The sequence below is a fragment of the Giraffa tippelskirchi genome, chromosome 11 (genome assembly GCF_054371585.1).
Source record: "Giraffa tippelskirchi isolate mGirTip1 chromosome 11, T2T-mGirTip1v1.2.pri, whole genome shotgun sequence".
In the NCBI taxonomy this organism is placed as follows: domain Eukaryota; kingdom Metazoa; phylum Chordata; class Mammalia; order Artiodactyla; family Giraffidae; genus Giraffa; species Giraffa tippelskirchi.
In genome coordinates, this window is record NC_137285.1 from 16375125 (window position 1) to 16389788 (window position 14664).

A 14664-nucleotide genomic window follows, 5' to 3' on the forward strand; every position below is an offset into this window, starting at 1 on the left:
GTGTTTTGCAGATTTGGAGATTTCACTTGGGCTACCCCAGCTGGCATCAGACACATTCTCAAATTTTTCTTCTACTTGATGCATCTATTATTAATCCCTTCAAATGCTTTTCTTTGGGGCAAATTGGGAGGATAGAATACCTGTCGCTTCATGTCTTTCAGTTTCCATTTTGCGTAAGTCAAGCAGGAATTAAGAATTAAACAATCACTTCATATCTGAGTTGTCAAATATTTCACTGTTTGGGGATGTATTTGCATATCTGAAAACATGTTGGCCTCTCAGTGTTTAAGAGATGCAGAGAATACCCAGAAACGCCTAGAGATCCATGAGAGCAGAGATGAAGAAGTTGACGATGGGGCAAGATGACCCAAGAAGGTCACAAGTCCAGGTCTTGAGATGAGGAAGAGGGAAGATTTCCAGACCTGACTAAGTCTGACTTTCTGGTTATCTCAGTCAACACTGACTTAGCTTGGGTTCTGCAGAAGCAGACGCGGAACAAGAGTTTGGAAATAATTGGGAGGCTGTTCAGGCAGTCCTAGAAGGGGAGAGGGAAAATGAAATAGGAAAGGGTAGAGGCCAATGCTGGGTCCTCAGTGAGCAAGCAAGTGCTACAGGCAATGGGGTTGCCCCAGGGCAGTCCTGAAGGGGACCTCTGGGGAACCACAGAACATGCTCCAGAGATGTCCTACCTGAGGGGCCAGGAGGCGAGGGATTAGCCATGAACTCCCATTCAATGTTATTTTTATATCTACTCACGTGGGTGTTAACTTCTTGCATAAACAGACTACTCAGCTCAAAGACAGTAAACAGCCCTATAGCCCTGTGGTTCTGAAACTGTGAGCCAAGGGACCCAAGGGTGCCACAGAAAATTCATGGGAGGAGATAAGGCGATTTTACTTTTTTGAGGGAAACATAACAACATCTGTCCAGTCCTGTGTGAGCTTTTAGTCTGAGGCAGCTCACTGTTAAAGTTTGATTTGTGTCTTCCCCCCAGATTCCTATGTTGAAGTCTTAACCCCAGGACCTTAGAATGTGACCTTATTGGGTTGAATACCTCTAGTGCTGGGGAGCTCATTCTCTCTTAGTGGAACATACCCCTTCATGAATAGGAAAGGGAACTAGCATACCTTGAACACTTGCTGGGTGCTAGACTCTATAACAGTCATCATTTCACTTAGTCCTTCCAACCGTATAAAGTGGGCATTACCATTACTATTTATATATGATACATGATGAAATTGAGGCTTGCAGAGGTGAAGTGACTTGAACAAGGTCTCATTACCAGTAAATGACAGAGCCAGGATTTGAACACAGGTCTTTTCTATTCCAAGACCCTTTCTACTTCCAGTTCTAATATGACTCTGACAGGTGGTCGTTAATAAAAAAAGAAATGAGCTAACATTTATTGAGCACTTCCTTTTTGCTAGGCACTGTGCTTCACCTGAATTACTCATTTGGTTTCATCATTGTCCTATGAGATGGTCACTGAGGTTGCTTAGTGACTGAGTCAATCTGACCCCAGAACTCATGCCTTTTATTTTTTTAAATTTTAATTGGAGTATAGTTGCTTTACAATGTTGTGTTAGTTTCTGCTGTACAGCAAAGTGAATCAATTATATGTATATGTATATCCCCTCTTTTTTAGATCTTCTTCCATCTAGGTCACCACAGAGCACTGAGTAGAGTTCCCTGTGCTATACAGTAGGTTCTCATTAGTTATTTATTTTATACAAAGTAGTGTATATATGTCAATCCCAATCTCCCAATTCATCCCACCTCTACTCCCCCCTTGATATCTGTAAGTTTGTTCTCCACATCTGTGTCTCTATGCTTTGCAGTTAAGTTCATCTGTACCATTTTTCTAGATTCCACATACAAGCAATATTATACAATATTTATTCTTCTCTTTCTGACTTACTTCACTCTGTATGACCATCTCTAGGTCTACCTGCTGCTGCTGCTGCTGCTGCTGCTAAGTCACTTCAGTCGTGTCCAACTCTGTGCGACCCCATAGATGGCAGCCCACCAGGCTCCCCCGTCCCTGGGATTCTCCAGGCAAGAACACTGGAGTGGGTTGCCATCTCCTTCTCCAATGCATGAAGTTGAAAAGTGAAAGTGAAGTCACTCAGTCCTGTCTGACTCTTCGAGACCCCATGGACTGTTGTAGCCTACCAGGCCCCTCCTGCCTTCTTTGCAGGAGATTTTCCAGGCAAGAGTACTGGAGGGGGTTGCCATGTCCTTCTCCATTAGGTCTATCTATGTCTCTGCAAATGACACTATTTTGCTCCCTTTTATGGCTGAGTACTATTCCATTGTATATATACCACATATTCTGTATCAATTTCCCTGTTAATGGACATTTAGATTGCTTCCATGTCCTGGCTATTGTAAATAGTGTTGCAATGAACATTGGGGTGCATGTGTCTCTGTGAATTATAGTTTTCTTCAGGTGTATTCCAAGGAGTGGGATTGCTGGGTCATATGGTAGCAGAACTCATGCCTTTTAAAACAACATTTTGCTGTGTATTTCCTCATATTGAGCCCAAACCTTCCTATTCTTTGGGTTCATACAAAACTAGTTGAATTCTTCTTTGCTAAGCCTGTCCCTCAAAGCCATATGAAGACAGCCCTTTGTTCTGCTCAAGGCTGAACATATTTCTCATTCTATCTTATTTTTCTCATCCCCACCCCATATTCTGAACACAATTCAGTTTATCCTCATTCTTCTGAAAGTGTTTGCTGATGGCTTAATGCTGTCTGCAAAGAAGGCAGGAGAACCAAAACTTCCTGTAAAAAGGAAGGTCAGACTCAGTCTTTAGATGATGGGAGGAAAATAATTACTTCCAAGCATCAGCATCTGGAACTATGTGGCTGGGTGTTTTGAATTTTATGGAGAGTCATCTTGCAGCCATGCCTTCTAAAGAGAAGATGAGGTCATTGTGCGGCTGTGATGATGTCATAATCCTTAGCCGCTCAGGGGTTAGAGAAAAAAGGAGTCATATTGATCCAGTGTGAAATAATGCCAAGGATAAAGCATGTAAATCATAACATGTACAATCAATCTGCAAGCTGGAACCTATCCTATAGGGCTACTGGAAGGATTAAATGAATTAATGTATGTAAAGTGCTTAGTAGAACGCCTGGCACAGAGCCTGCAATCAATATTAGTTAGTATTAATATCTGTTGTGAAATGAACACTGTACTTCAAAAATGACTAATTCTTCCTGGGAATGGTGTGTCAGGACATAATACTAGTTGCCACTTAACTAGGCCTCCTCATGTGCTCAGCCTTTACATAATGATCTGTTTTAATCCATGACACCTGTGGCACAGTTACTTTCCCCATGTGAAAGCGATGGAACCTAAGCCTCATCCAAGTCAGGTGTCTTATCCAGGCTCATGTGGCTAAGAGGTTGGATTTTAGAATCAAACAGATCTGGCTTTGAATTCCAGTTCACACACTTTCTGTGGGTCCTTAAGCATATCATTCAATCTCTCTGAACCTCAGTTTTCTAGTCTGTGAAACAGGGTAAGGAAATACCTTCCTTAAAGATGTGCTGTGAGGACTGAGTTAATATATATAATAAGACAGCGCAACATCTAGCACATTCCAAGTACTTAATTTCATTCACTTCATGGGGAAACAATGGAAACAGTGATAGACTTTATTTTGGGGGGCTCCAAAATCACTGCTGATGGTTACTGCAGCCATGAAATTAAGAGAGCTTGCTTCTTGGAAGAAAAGATATGACCAACCTAGACAGCATATTACAAAGCAGAGACATTATTTTGCCAACAAATGTCCAACAACAAAGCTCGTCAAAGCTATGGTTTTTCCAGCAGTCATGTATGGATGTGAGAGTTGGACTGTAAAGAAAGCTGAGCACCAAAGAATTGATGCTTTTGAACTGTGGTGTTGGAGAAGACTCTTGAGAGTCCCTTGGACTGCAAGGAGATCCAACCAGTCCATCCTAAAGGAGATCAGTCCTGGGTGTTCACTGGAAGGACTGATGCTGAAACTGAAACTCCAATACTTTGGCCACCTCATGCGAAGAGCTGACTCATTGGAAAAGACCCTGATGCTGGGAAGGATTGAAGTCAAGAGGAGAAGGGGATGAGATGGTTGGATGGCAATACCGACTCAATGGACATGAGTCTGAGCAAGCTCTGGGAGTTGGTGATGGACAGGGAGGCCTGCTGGGCGGTAGTCCATGGGGTTGCAAAGAGTCGGACATGACTGAGCGACTGAACTGAACTGAATGTCATACACACATAACATATACATGTATACATTTATGTGTGTGTATGTATATGTTTTGTGTCTATGAGGGATTTGAAGGATGAGTAGGAATGGTTTTTATGTGAATAAAACAGAGAAACCTCACGGTAAAATAATTGAGGGGCTCAAGGCCCACATGGATCTACCCAACCCAAGGCACTTTATGGCAGGACAGGGCAGGGTTTGGAAGGAAAGAGACGCTTGTAGTTAGACGAAGAGAAAGGGTCAAGGTCTTCAGGCCTTAAAGGAAAAACCAGTTTGGAGAACGTGGCTCTCTGGCTAGCCGCCAGCTCCCAGCGGGGGACCCAGCGGCCTGGGCGAGTTCGCGACCCCGCCCCTATTGATCCCAGCCAATAGGAAGCCCTCCTCGGGGTGCGCCGTTGCCAGGCGACCACGTGGGCCCGGGCCTGGCCGTTAGCCGCGGTGGCTTTCCCTCCCTCTCGGCCGGCCTCTACAATCCTAGGATGGATTTCCGGGGGCCCCTCCATGGGCCCCCCTCAGACTTTTTCAGCGGAGTTTTATTTTTTTAGTTTCATATTTTATTTTTGTTTCTAGAAGACAAAGCTGTCCCCTTCCCAAACGGGGGAAAACATACAAGTTTGTGACTTTCTAAAAAGTAAATCCGGGGCTTGCCTGATTTCACCCCGCAGCGGCTTCCTTATCCTGTTGGTAGGAAATCCAGGAAGACGTGCTTTTCCAATTCCTCCCCAGTCAGAAACCTGTCTGGAGTCTCATTAGGACCTGTGAGTCAGGGAGAAATTGCTGGAGAGCCCTTGACACTAGTGACTGCTGACGTAGAAGATTCTGGGGGAAAAAAAAAAGCCTTCCCTGCTGGACACAGTTTAGCCTGAAGGATTTCCAAGATGACCAAGGTACCAATCACCAAGAAGATGCAGAGTGCCCCTGCCTCCAGGGCCCTCTGGCCCTTTTTTGGCTCAGCTCTCCTAATACAGGTGAGTCTCTCGTCTCTTTGTGAAAGCAGTAGTGTTTTCAAGATGAAAAATAGGAATTAGCCTCCAGACCAACCAGAGACATCAGGAGAAAGAAGAGTCAGGGTGTAATTAAATTGTGACACATCCCTGTTGCTATCAGTGGTTGGTTACTCGTGAAGAATGAAAATGCCAGCCAGAATGGGGAGTTGGGCCATCCTATTAGCTAGTAATTCCAAAATGATGGAATAAATCGGCAGTGACACTGTAGAACATCAGGAAAAAATTAAGATGAATTGTAGGTTTGCTGTCGCAGAAATTATTTTCAGAGATCTGCCGTGCTTGGGTTTCATCCACATTCTCTCTCGTTGTGGAGGGACTACAGAATGTCAAACTTTGGGGTTTGGAGCCTGACTTGGCTTCTCACCAGCTATTGAGATGAGTTGCTTAGCATCTCTGAGGCTTTATTTGCTCCTGTCTGCGAAATGAGAACAGGAACATTAAGTAGACAGAAACAGTGTGAGAACTCAGTAAGGTATGGAAATTGTTTAGGGTGATGCTAACACTTGATCATGTATGTATGGGACAAGAAATACTGTTGTTGGTTTGAAAGACAAATCAAAAATAAGTATGTGTTTAGTGCTGGGCGTCAAATTGTTTCTGGTTTTTAACGATCAGAACTGGGCAGGCCAGTTATGTCTGTGTTAAAGTGTCTTTGTTATTGTGTCTGCAAACCCCCATGTTTACCCCTACCTTGGCCAAGGCAGGTGAACAGTGGGAGGGGAACAAAACCTATTACTGGCTGTCTGTAGTCCACACAGTGGTATATCTTGTGGCTCAAGGTCTTGCCCCAGGAAGGAGGGCTTTGGGGAAAGTCAAGCACAGAAGAGAGTTTAAAACTCACCTGTGCTTATGTGGTGATCCAAAGCGTTCCTGAGCTTCTACTTTCTAAGGATTGACACAGCTCTGTGCAGCCTTCATTGCTCAGCCCTCTTACTGTGTTCCCTCGGAAATAAGCAGTCTTTACCAGTGTCTCCTCTGGTTTCAAAATGCTACACGGAAATGGGTTTTATGCAGAGGGGAATCAACTTCCCAGCATAGCAATGAGAGAAGGAAAGGAAGTAGATAGACATTTCAGAATCAGCGGTGAGTGTGAGCACATGACCAATGGCCCCAAATAGCCTGGCTTGAACCCTGGATCTGCCTCTTTGCAGCCCTGTGACCTTGAGCAAGTTACAGAACTTCTCTGCTCCAGTGTTCCCTGTCTGTAAAATGGGGATATCATACGACCTTCTCTTGGGATTGCTGTGAGCATGCTCTGATATGTCCAAAGTTGAAGAACAGCATCTGACAGGTCATTAGCACTTCCTAGATTTTCGTTACATGGTTGTTTCATTCATTTAGTGAACATGTTGAATTTCTCTTGTATGCTGAATACCTGCTCTTGTAAAATTTAAAACTTGCCTTAAAAATATTCACAATCTGTAGTGTGTATGCTGGGGCAGGAAGTAAAAGAGATAAGAAACAGATCATTGTAATGCAGTGTGATAAATGGCATGGCAGGGATGTATCACTGGGTGTAGTGGGAATGCAGAGGACAGGTAATTCAGGCTCGTATGTATGTGTGTGTGTGTGAGAGAGAGAGAGAGAGATTGGAGAGGGCAGAGGTCATGTAACCAAGTTTTCCATCCTGAGTTAGAGACATTGGGGAAAGAGGAGGAGGACGCAGAGGTTGAAAAGACCATCTCTGTCTTGAGAGGAGCATAGATAGGACTCTGGAAGGTCAAGAGCAAGGAAGCAGGCTTCCAGGCATCTGTTGGATAAACAAGACCTCAGGCACAAAACCACAGAAATCCTGCTGCCTCATACCCCACTGTCTAGGAAATAATGAAGACCCTAGGGTGTCCCTGGCTGACATTTGAAGTATCATGCCTCTGGAAATTTCAACTTTTTAGAGCTACCGTAAAGCACTGATTGCTTCCCGGGTGGCTCAGTGGTAAAGAATCACCCTGCCAATACAGGAGACACAGGTTTACTCCCTGGGTCAGGAAGATCCCCTAGAGAAGGAAATGGCAACCCACTCCAGTATTCTTGCCTGGAAAATCCCACGGACAGAGGAGCCTGGCAGGCTATAGTCCATGGGGTTGCAAAGAGTCGGACACGACCTAGTGACTAAACCACTAAACCACAACAAATGCCAGGCAGCCAGGTGTCCAGTGAGACATGATTTGAGGAAGAATCAGGCTTCTCAGGGGAGGAAGGTGAGACCAGCTGGGCTTAATGGGAATGCCACTTCCTGCCCTGTGCTGGTGTAATGGGTGACCCCTGGCGGCGCCTCCCAAAAGTGTCCTGAAGCCCTCTGGCCATTTTTCTTCTCACGGGGATGGAAGTTGCTTTATCATAACTAATGTTACAATGGTACCTTTCTCTGCACAGCATCTTCGTGTAGATTTTTCAGCAGAGGGAGGGAGTGTAAATAATGTATGCAAATCCTCTGCTTGAATGTCTTGTTGAGGAAACCTTCTAGCCTGCCCTAAGTCAGGTGCCCTAGTCTGTTTAAGGAGTTCTTTGTCCCTTTGTTTCTCAAGGAAGCAAAAGAGAAGTTTAATGGGATTAGCCATGGGGGAGGGAGGGAGCAGAGCGTATGGAGATTACCATGGCCCCATGTTCTTCTTTGGAAGAGACTGAAACAGAGAAGGGCTCTTCAGACACCCTCTCCATGTTCTAGAGTGGAAATGTAGGGGTGGCATTTGGCAAAAACTATATAAAGGCATGGAATCCTTTATACAAGCTCTGTCTCTGGGTGGCAGAGGGGAAAGAAGCATCCTTAGTTTGGGCAGACACTGAAACAGGCAGAAGCAAGACTGGGTGCTTCAGTGAATCCTAGCTTTGTGATTAAAAGAGCAGATTCTTCAGCAAACGATATGGGTTCAGACCCCAACTCTTGACACTCAGCTATGTTGTGGGCCCTTGAACAAATCAGTGCCTCTCTGTGCCTCAGTTTCCTCCTCTGTGAAATGGGCACCTTGTATTTGATCTAAGGCATCTTCCATTTCAAGAGGCATCACCATTTTCTGCATGTGCCAACAAGAAACAAAACTCTACTGACTAAACTATGCCCTACTTTCAATTATAAGAAGTACCCCAGTTTCAGAGATGCTGAAATGAGGAAAGAAAATACACATCTTAGAATAGAGGAAATCGAGCCTAAAAATGTTCCGGTCTCATAGGGTTTTGTGGGGATTAGATGAATTAATATGGATAAAGCTCTTAAAACAGGGCCTGGCGCAGAGTAAGTACTAGGAAATGTTAGCCATTATGACACAGTTGCTTAATCTTTTAATTGACTCTGTGATAGAGGTGTAGTGGTTACACCCCACCACCACCCACCCCCACTTTGCACCTGAATAGACTGAGTCTTGAAGAGCCCCAGGGTCTAGTTCTCTGCTGAGAGGTAAGTTGGCAGATTCAGAGAGATGGAGGCAAGCTATATACAGTCCTATCTAAGGAGAAGACCTTGGCCTGAACATCACCGTCCCACACCCACTACCATCCACCCCAGCGGTGAGACTGGAGTTGCCCAGGGCAGCTCTCAGAAGTTCAGCCCGCCATCCAGTCGGGCTATCTGGAATCAGACAAGCACGGGTTTCCTCCAACAAGAGAAACCTTGACTCCAACATAATACATTTCCACTGCAAACATGAAGCGATTTTCCTCTTTGTTCAGATAAGAGAAATTGTGGCCTGAAATGGTAACGTGGTGAGTCACTGGTCTTTGTTCGAAGTGGGCTCAGCACTGGATAATTTCTCTAGTCTCTAATCACGGAGACTATGCCCCCTGCCCTGAATCAGTGATTACCCTGAAAAATAAAATAAATAAGAGATCTGAAGACCACTTGAGATTCAGTTCTAAAAAATCCCAGCCAGCTGCACCTTCAAGGGATTCTTCTGGCTCCATTGTTACTGCATCAAGACAGTTGCAGAATTCAAGTTGTTGCTTTGTTTTGTTTTCTTTCTGCCCTGAAGCTCTGGACTGGTGACACTTGCCTGGGTGAATATGGCTATGTCTAATCACAGACCCAGGTGACAATTGGCTCCCTCCGTGATAAATCAGGGTGCCGGGAAGGCATGTGTTCATTACTTTCTGACATGGGAAGAACAATAGGCACTTTCTTTATGCTGGACAAAATGAAGAGTCGGACTCTTCTTTGTCTCATCTGTGAAGAAGCAGCTGCTGAGCATGGAGAGGTGAGGGTGCGGATGAGAGGGGAGCGGTAGAAAAAACACATCAAAGAGTCTAGTTGATATGATGCAAGCTTAGTGACAAGGTAAGTTCTCTGCCTTTGAAATCAGACAAGGTGGGCTCGAATCCGCTCTGACCCTAATGTGAGGTTTTGTGAAATGGCCTGAATAATAATAGGGTCTACCATGTAGATCTTTTGAAAGGATTAAATAAAATAGTGCATCTGAAATACTGACCATGGCACTCAGTACACAGTGAACTCCTTAGTAGGTGATGACAGTTATTATTATGACTTATGCTCCTTTGTCTTCTCTGACTGGACACATGTACCTCCATCACTATTTTGAAGATAGCCCAGATGTGAAGCCTGAAGGAAGCTGAGCATTAACTGTAAAGTCACAGACTGGGATCCATTGTTAGTGACTCCAAGTCCCAGTTTAAGGGTAGAAGGGAAGAAGCGGGTCTAGGAATATTTTTAAGAACTTGTGTGAGAGTATATTTTTATGGCAATCAATCCAGTCCTAAAGGAAATCAGCCCTGAATATTCATTGAAAGGACTAATGCTAAAGCTTCAATACTTTGGCCATCTGATGTGAGGAGCCAACTCATTGGAAGACCCTGATGCTGGGAAGAATTGAAGGCAAAGAGAGAAGAGGGCAGCAGAGGATGAAATGGTTAGATAGCATCACCGACTCAATGGACATGAACTTGAGCTTGAGCAACCTCTGGGAGATAGCAGAGGATGGGGAAGCCTGATATGCTGCAGTCCATAGGGTCACAAAGAGTTGGACACAACTTAGTGACTGAACAGCAACAACATCAGCATAATTTTGTGAAGGATGAGATGCCTTGCAGGAGAGAGTTCATCCTGATGGCAGAAATGCATGATCCAGTTAAAAGATCCTAGTTATAGGAAAGGGAGTGCCCTTGAGCATTATTTAAATCCCTTGGTTTTAACTTTCAGCCCTGTCTCATTACTCATGTTTGAATCCTATGGAGAGACAGAAGCAGGTTAAAAAAAAAGAAAACCTTATGTTTCAATTAGGATCATTCTTGGCTGCAAGTAAGAGAAAAATTCAAAAGCAGGGACCTAAACAAATGTGAATTTATTTTTCTTATGTAAGAAGTCTGGAGGTATATGCCCACTGGCATTGGTTCAAGGAGGAACTTGTTAATGTTAAGACTGGCAGGTCCTTCTCCCTCATGGTCATAGAATGGCTGCCTCATCTCCACCCATTACATTCATATTCCAGTAGGAGGGTAAGAAATATTTTTGTCTTTTTAATGAGGCAAACAAAGGCTTTCCAGGAAAATTCCCAGCATGTTTCCTCTTATGTCTCATCTGCTAGAGTACTGTCACCTCACCTGTCTTTTATTAATTGCAAGAATGGCTGGGGGTGGGGAAAAAAAAAAAAGAATGGCTGGGAAAGTGTGGATCTATCCTGAGTGTGGAAAAGCAGGAGCAAGAGAGAGGTGAAAGTACTGGAGATGGGGGTCAGGTTGACTGATCAGCAATAACTAGCACAAATGATCAGATATTGGGAGTCCCAAGCAATACAGTAACCTAAAAAAAAAGAGAGAGAGAGAGAAACAGCTCTTACCCTGTACCACAACTGTTTAGGGATGTCAAGGGCCTTTGTCCTTAGTGGTACTTTAAAAAACAGTGCAGAATCCACTGAAGGGCTGAGGAGGTCAGGATAAGGGGGAGGTCACCAAGGGAAACATTCATTCAGCTACTATTTACTGAGCTCCAGATACGTGCTAAGTGTGATTCTAGGTGTTGAGGATACCTAGAAGTGAAAAAAGACAATCACATGAACAGCCTTCCAGAAACTGAAAAATATAGGGAGTCAGATGAAAAGAGATCCAAGATAGTGGACTATCTTTATTCCTTTGACCTCCTTCTGTTTTCATCATTTGGAGAGTGGAGGGTGGGGGAGCTTAAAGAATCAATCTCTGGTTAGACAAGCCTTTGCACAACCATAGAAAGAGACCTATCCTTGACCCCTTTTCAGCATTCCTGCAGCCTCTAAAGACTCAGCCATCATCTGTTCAGTTCAAAAGCTGCAGAATCCACGTGGGGTTCATTGGCAAGTAGCACTTACATAAAATCTGACAGAAGCCAATTAAACCTTTCTTGGACTGAACAAATCAACATATTTTTCTCAGAGATGTTTCTGACAGTTAAATTCAAAATCATAATCACCAGTAATGGGATACCTTCTATCATGAGATGGTGGCATTTTCCTTTCTGAATTCCTGTTTTCAAACTCTGCTGAAAAAATTTCTTGCAGGCTCAATTTTGATCTAATGTATTTCTGTCTAAGTTGGAATTTATGCAATCGGCAGTTGTATTTAATAACTAAAAAGTTAGCTCTGTTTGGAGATATGCCTGCAAGCGTGGAAGTGCTTTGAGATTTCTGAATTTCACTAAGTGGGAAGATTATACAGTTGGGATGATTTCTGGAATGGGTTCAGTGTTGTCAGGGGCTTCAAGGGGTCCATGGCTGGCTGCAGCTCAGTGGCAGAAAGAATGGAAAGTAAATGCCCCATTGTAGCCTGGTACAGGGTCAGTGTGACCCTCTGAGATGTCTATTAAATGTATATGACAGGTGTTTTGGACGAATTAATATGAATCAGACTTGGGGGCTTCTCTCAAGAAATCCACAGTTCTGTTGGAGAGAAAATGCATAAATAACCGTAAATCAAAATGGCAAATAAGTTAAAAAGGAAGGTGAAAAATATATTAGAGTTGGAGACAGAAGCAAGTTCTATCATGGGAAGAAAGGTGCAGTGAAGCCATCTGACCTGCTTCAGTGTTGGCTGGATGTGGACTTGGGGTGATATAAAACACTGAATCGTGGCTGGATTTTCTTATTTTCTAATGCATCAGGGTGAGGCGGAGTTTGTTGCCATTCTCCCCCAAGGAACAGGTTCTTCCCTGATGCCCCGTCGGACAAAAGACTGTGCCACAGAGCTCCATTAGGTAAATCTTTCCATGCTCTTCTCCTCCACACACGAAGTTACCCAAGTTTTTATCCTGGGGGGTTTTCAAATTAGGGAGGGCTTAGCTCCATGAGTTCCCATTAAGTCTTTCAATAACCAAAAAGTTCTAATGTTTTACTTCCTTTAAGACTATGAATTTCAGCAGAACAGGGTTTCTCAACCTTGACTCTGTTGACATTTGGGGCCGATGGGCTGCCCTGTGCATTGTAGGATGTTGAGCAGCACCCTTGGTCTCTAGCCATTAGATGCCGATTGTGACAACCACAAATGCGTGGATATTACCAAATGTCTTCTGGGGACCAGAGTCATCTTGGGTTGAGAACCATGGCAGTGCAGGACCACCCAAGTCCTGAGTACCTTTCCCCAGCTGAATGCTGAAATGTTCCCCATTTAAATAAATGATGCCATTGTGTACCCAGTTGTTCAGGCAGAAACCTGAGCTTCACCTTTGCTTTCTCCCTCTTCGTCATCTCTTATGTTCAATCAGCTGCCTCAAGGCAGGCACTCTGTGGACACTGCCTCCTCCCCCAAGGTCACTACCTGATCCAGGATGCCCTCATCTCCAACTCTAGCCTGGACTATCCCACCAGCTTCCCAACTGTCCCCTTTACCTTCAATCTGACCTTCTTCCAACCTATTCTGTTTCATTACAAGTGTGATATTGTCATTTCCCTGATTAAAACAATTAATGGCCCTCAAAATGAAGATGATTATCTTTAATAAGGTTTAAAAGGCTCTGCATGATCTGGTCCCCGCCAGCTTTTCCAGCTCCATCTTTCATTACTTGGTCTGCTTGGAAGTCACACTGGGTTTCGAAGGTGCTGTGCCTTCCATCTTCTTCCTCCTTGTAGAACTTTCTCCTCTTCCCCTCCTCCCCACGAAAACTGTGGTTTTCTGCGGCAAGATGTTTCCAGGGTTCCCAACAGTGGTGGAATGGGTGTGGCCCTTGCTGGGAATTAAGAGGTCAGTTTGGAGTATGAGCTCTCTTGCTGTGTAGCTGTGTGACCTTGGGCAAATCACTTCACCTCTGTAGTTTCTTCATATTCATGTGCAGAACCAAGAACCCTAACCTCACAGTCTGGGAGTATCCTCCTTGCCATATGACTCCAGAGAGCAAATAATGGCCGCCACTTATTAAGCATCTATTATGCCACTACTGTGTTCTGCATGTTTTATTAAAGTTAGCTCCTCAGTCCCGTGGGGCAGATACTATCATTACCCCTGTTTGTAGAGATAAGAAAACTGAGGCTTGGAGAGATTTTGTAACTTGCCCAGAGATACCCAGACACGTAGGTGATAGGATTTGAATCCAGGACCAGCTAACTAAAGAGATCCTGTGCTTTTAAGATCAGCCTGGTTGCCTGCAGTAAGAAGGAACAGTAGACAAGTATCTCTCTAAAAGGAGCGTCTGTCAGTCACATTTTTAAAGAGTATATTCAGGAAGTCTCCAGCAGAAAAAGGAAAGTGCCAATTTTAGCTGTAGGTGATGTAAACAAGAATGTGACTGTGCCCTGTGACCACAGACAAGGACATTTGCATTTTCTTGAGCTCTTGCTAAAATATGCCAGTGAGCTTTTCTGGAAGAGAAACACAGCTGGGGACAAGAAGGGACGAGGGTGGGGGGAACCCCTGTTTGTGGCTTAGATGCATCTTTCTAAATAATGCTCATTTCAATGAAGGTTTATCAGCCATTTCTAATTAGAGTCACATTTCTAAGAAAGGCGTATTTTGATTCTGGGTCAATACACTGTCAAGACCTGCTAGATAAAACGGCAAGGAAGACAGGCCCAGCTAATGAGGAATGAGGTTCTGGGGTTTGTGTGGCTGAGATGTTGATCACCGTAAACAATTTAATTGGTTTGAATAATTTGGATAAATATCTAGTAAAATGGATTTAATCTAAATCCAAGCTCTGACCTGCTGAATTTTTTATTTTCTACCAAAAGGAAAAAATAACCCCACATCCTAATTGCCTGTTAATTTGTCTGGTCCCACCAGTAGATTTGGAGCTCATTGAAGGGAAAGGACCCTCCCTGCCTTGCTCACAAGTCTATCCTGAGAGCCTAGCACGTGCCTGGTGCAGGATTTAAGCTCAGTATGAGAATAATCTGTGTTCTCAGGACCAAGGATAGCTCTGCATGGCAAGCGAGGCATCACATCCCCCAAGGTAACTGTAGATTTCACTTAGACAAAGGCCATAGGTGTTT

At 44.1% G+C, this 14664-nt stretch overlaps 1 protein-coding gene across 26 annotated transcripts in view; it reads left to right on the forward strand.

Moving 5' to 3' along the window:
- Positions 1-4669: 4669 nt before the first annotated feature.
- Positions 4670-14664, forward strand: part of CCDC60 (coiled-coil domain containing 60) — a 165002-nt gene continuing 155007 nt past the window's right edge. For all 26 annotated transcript variants that reach the window (XM_081539789.1, XM_081539786.1, XM_081539797.1 and 23 more), the window contains exon 1: positions 4670-5233. Coding sequence is in view for 18 of the 26 variants with exons in the window: in XM_081539777.1 (XP_081395903.1) it covers positions 5144-5233 (90 nt within the window). In the remaining 8 variants the exon portion in view is untranslated. The remainder of the gene's footprint in view (positions 5234-14664) is intronic.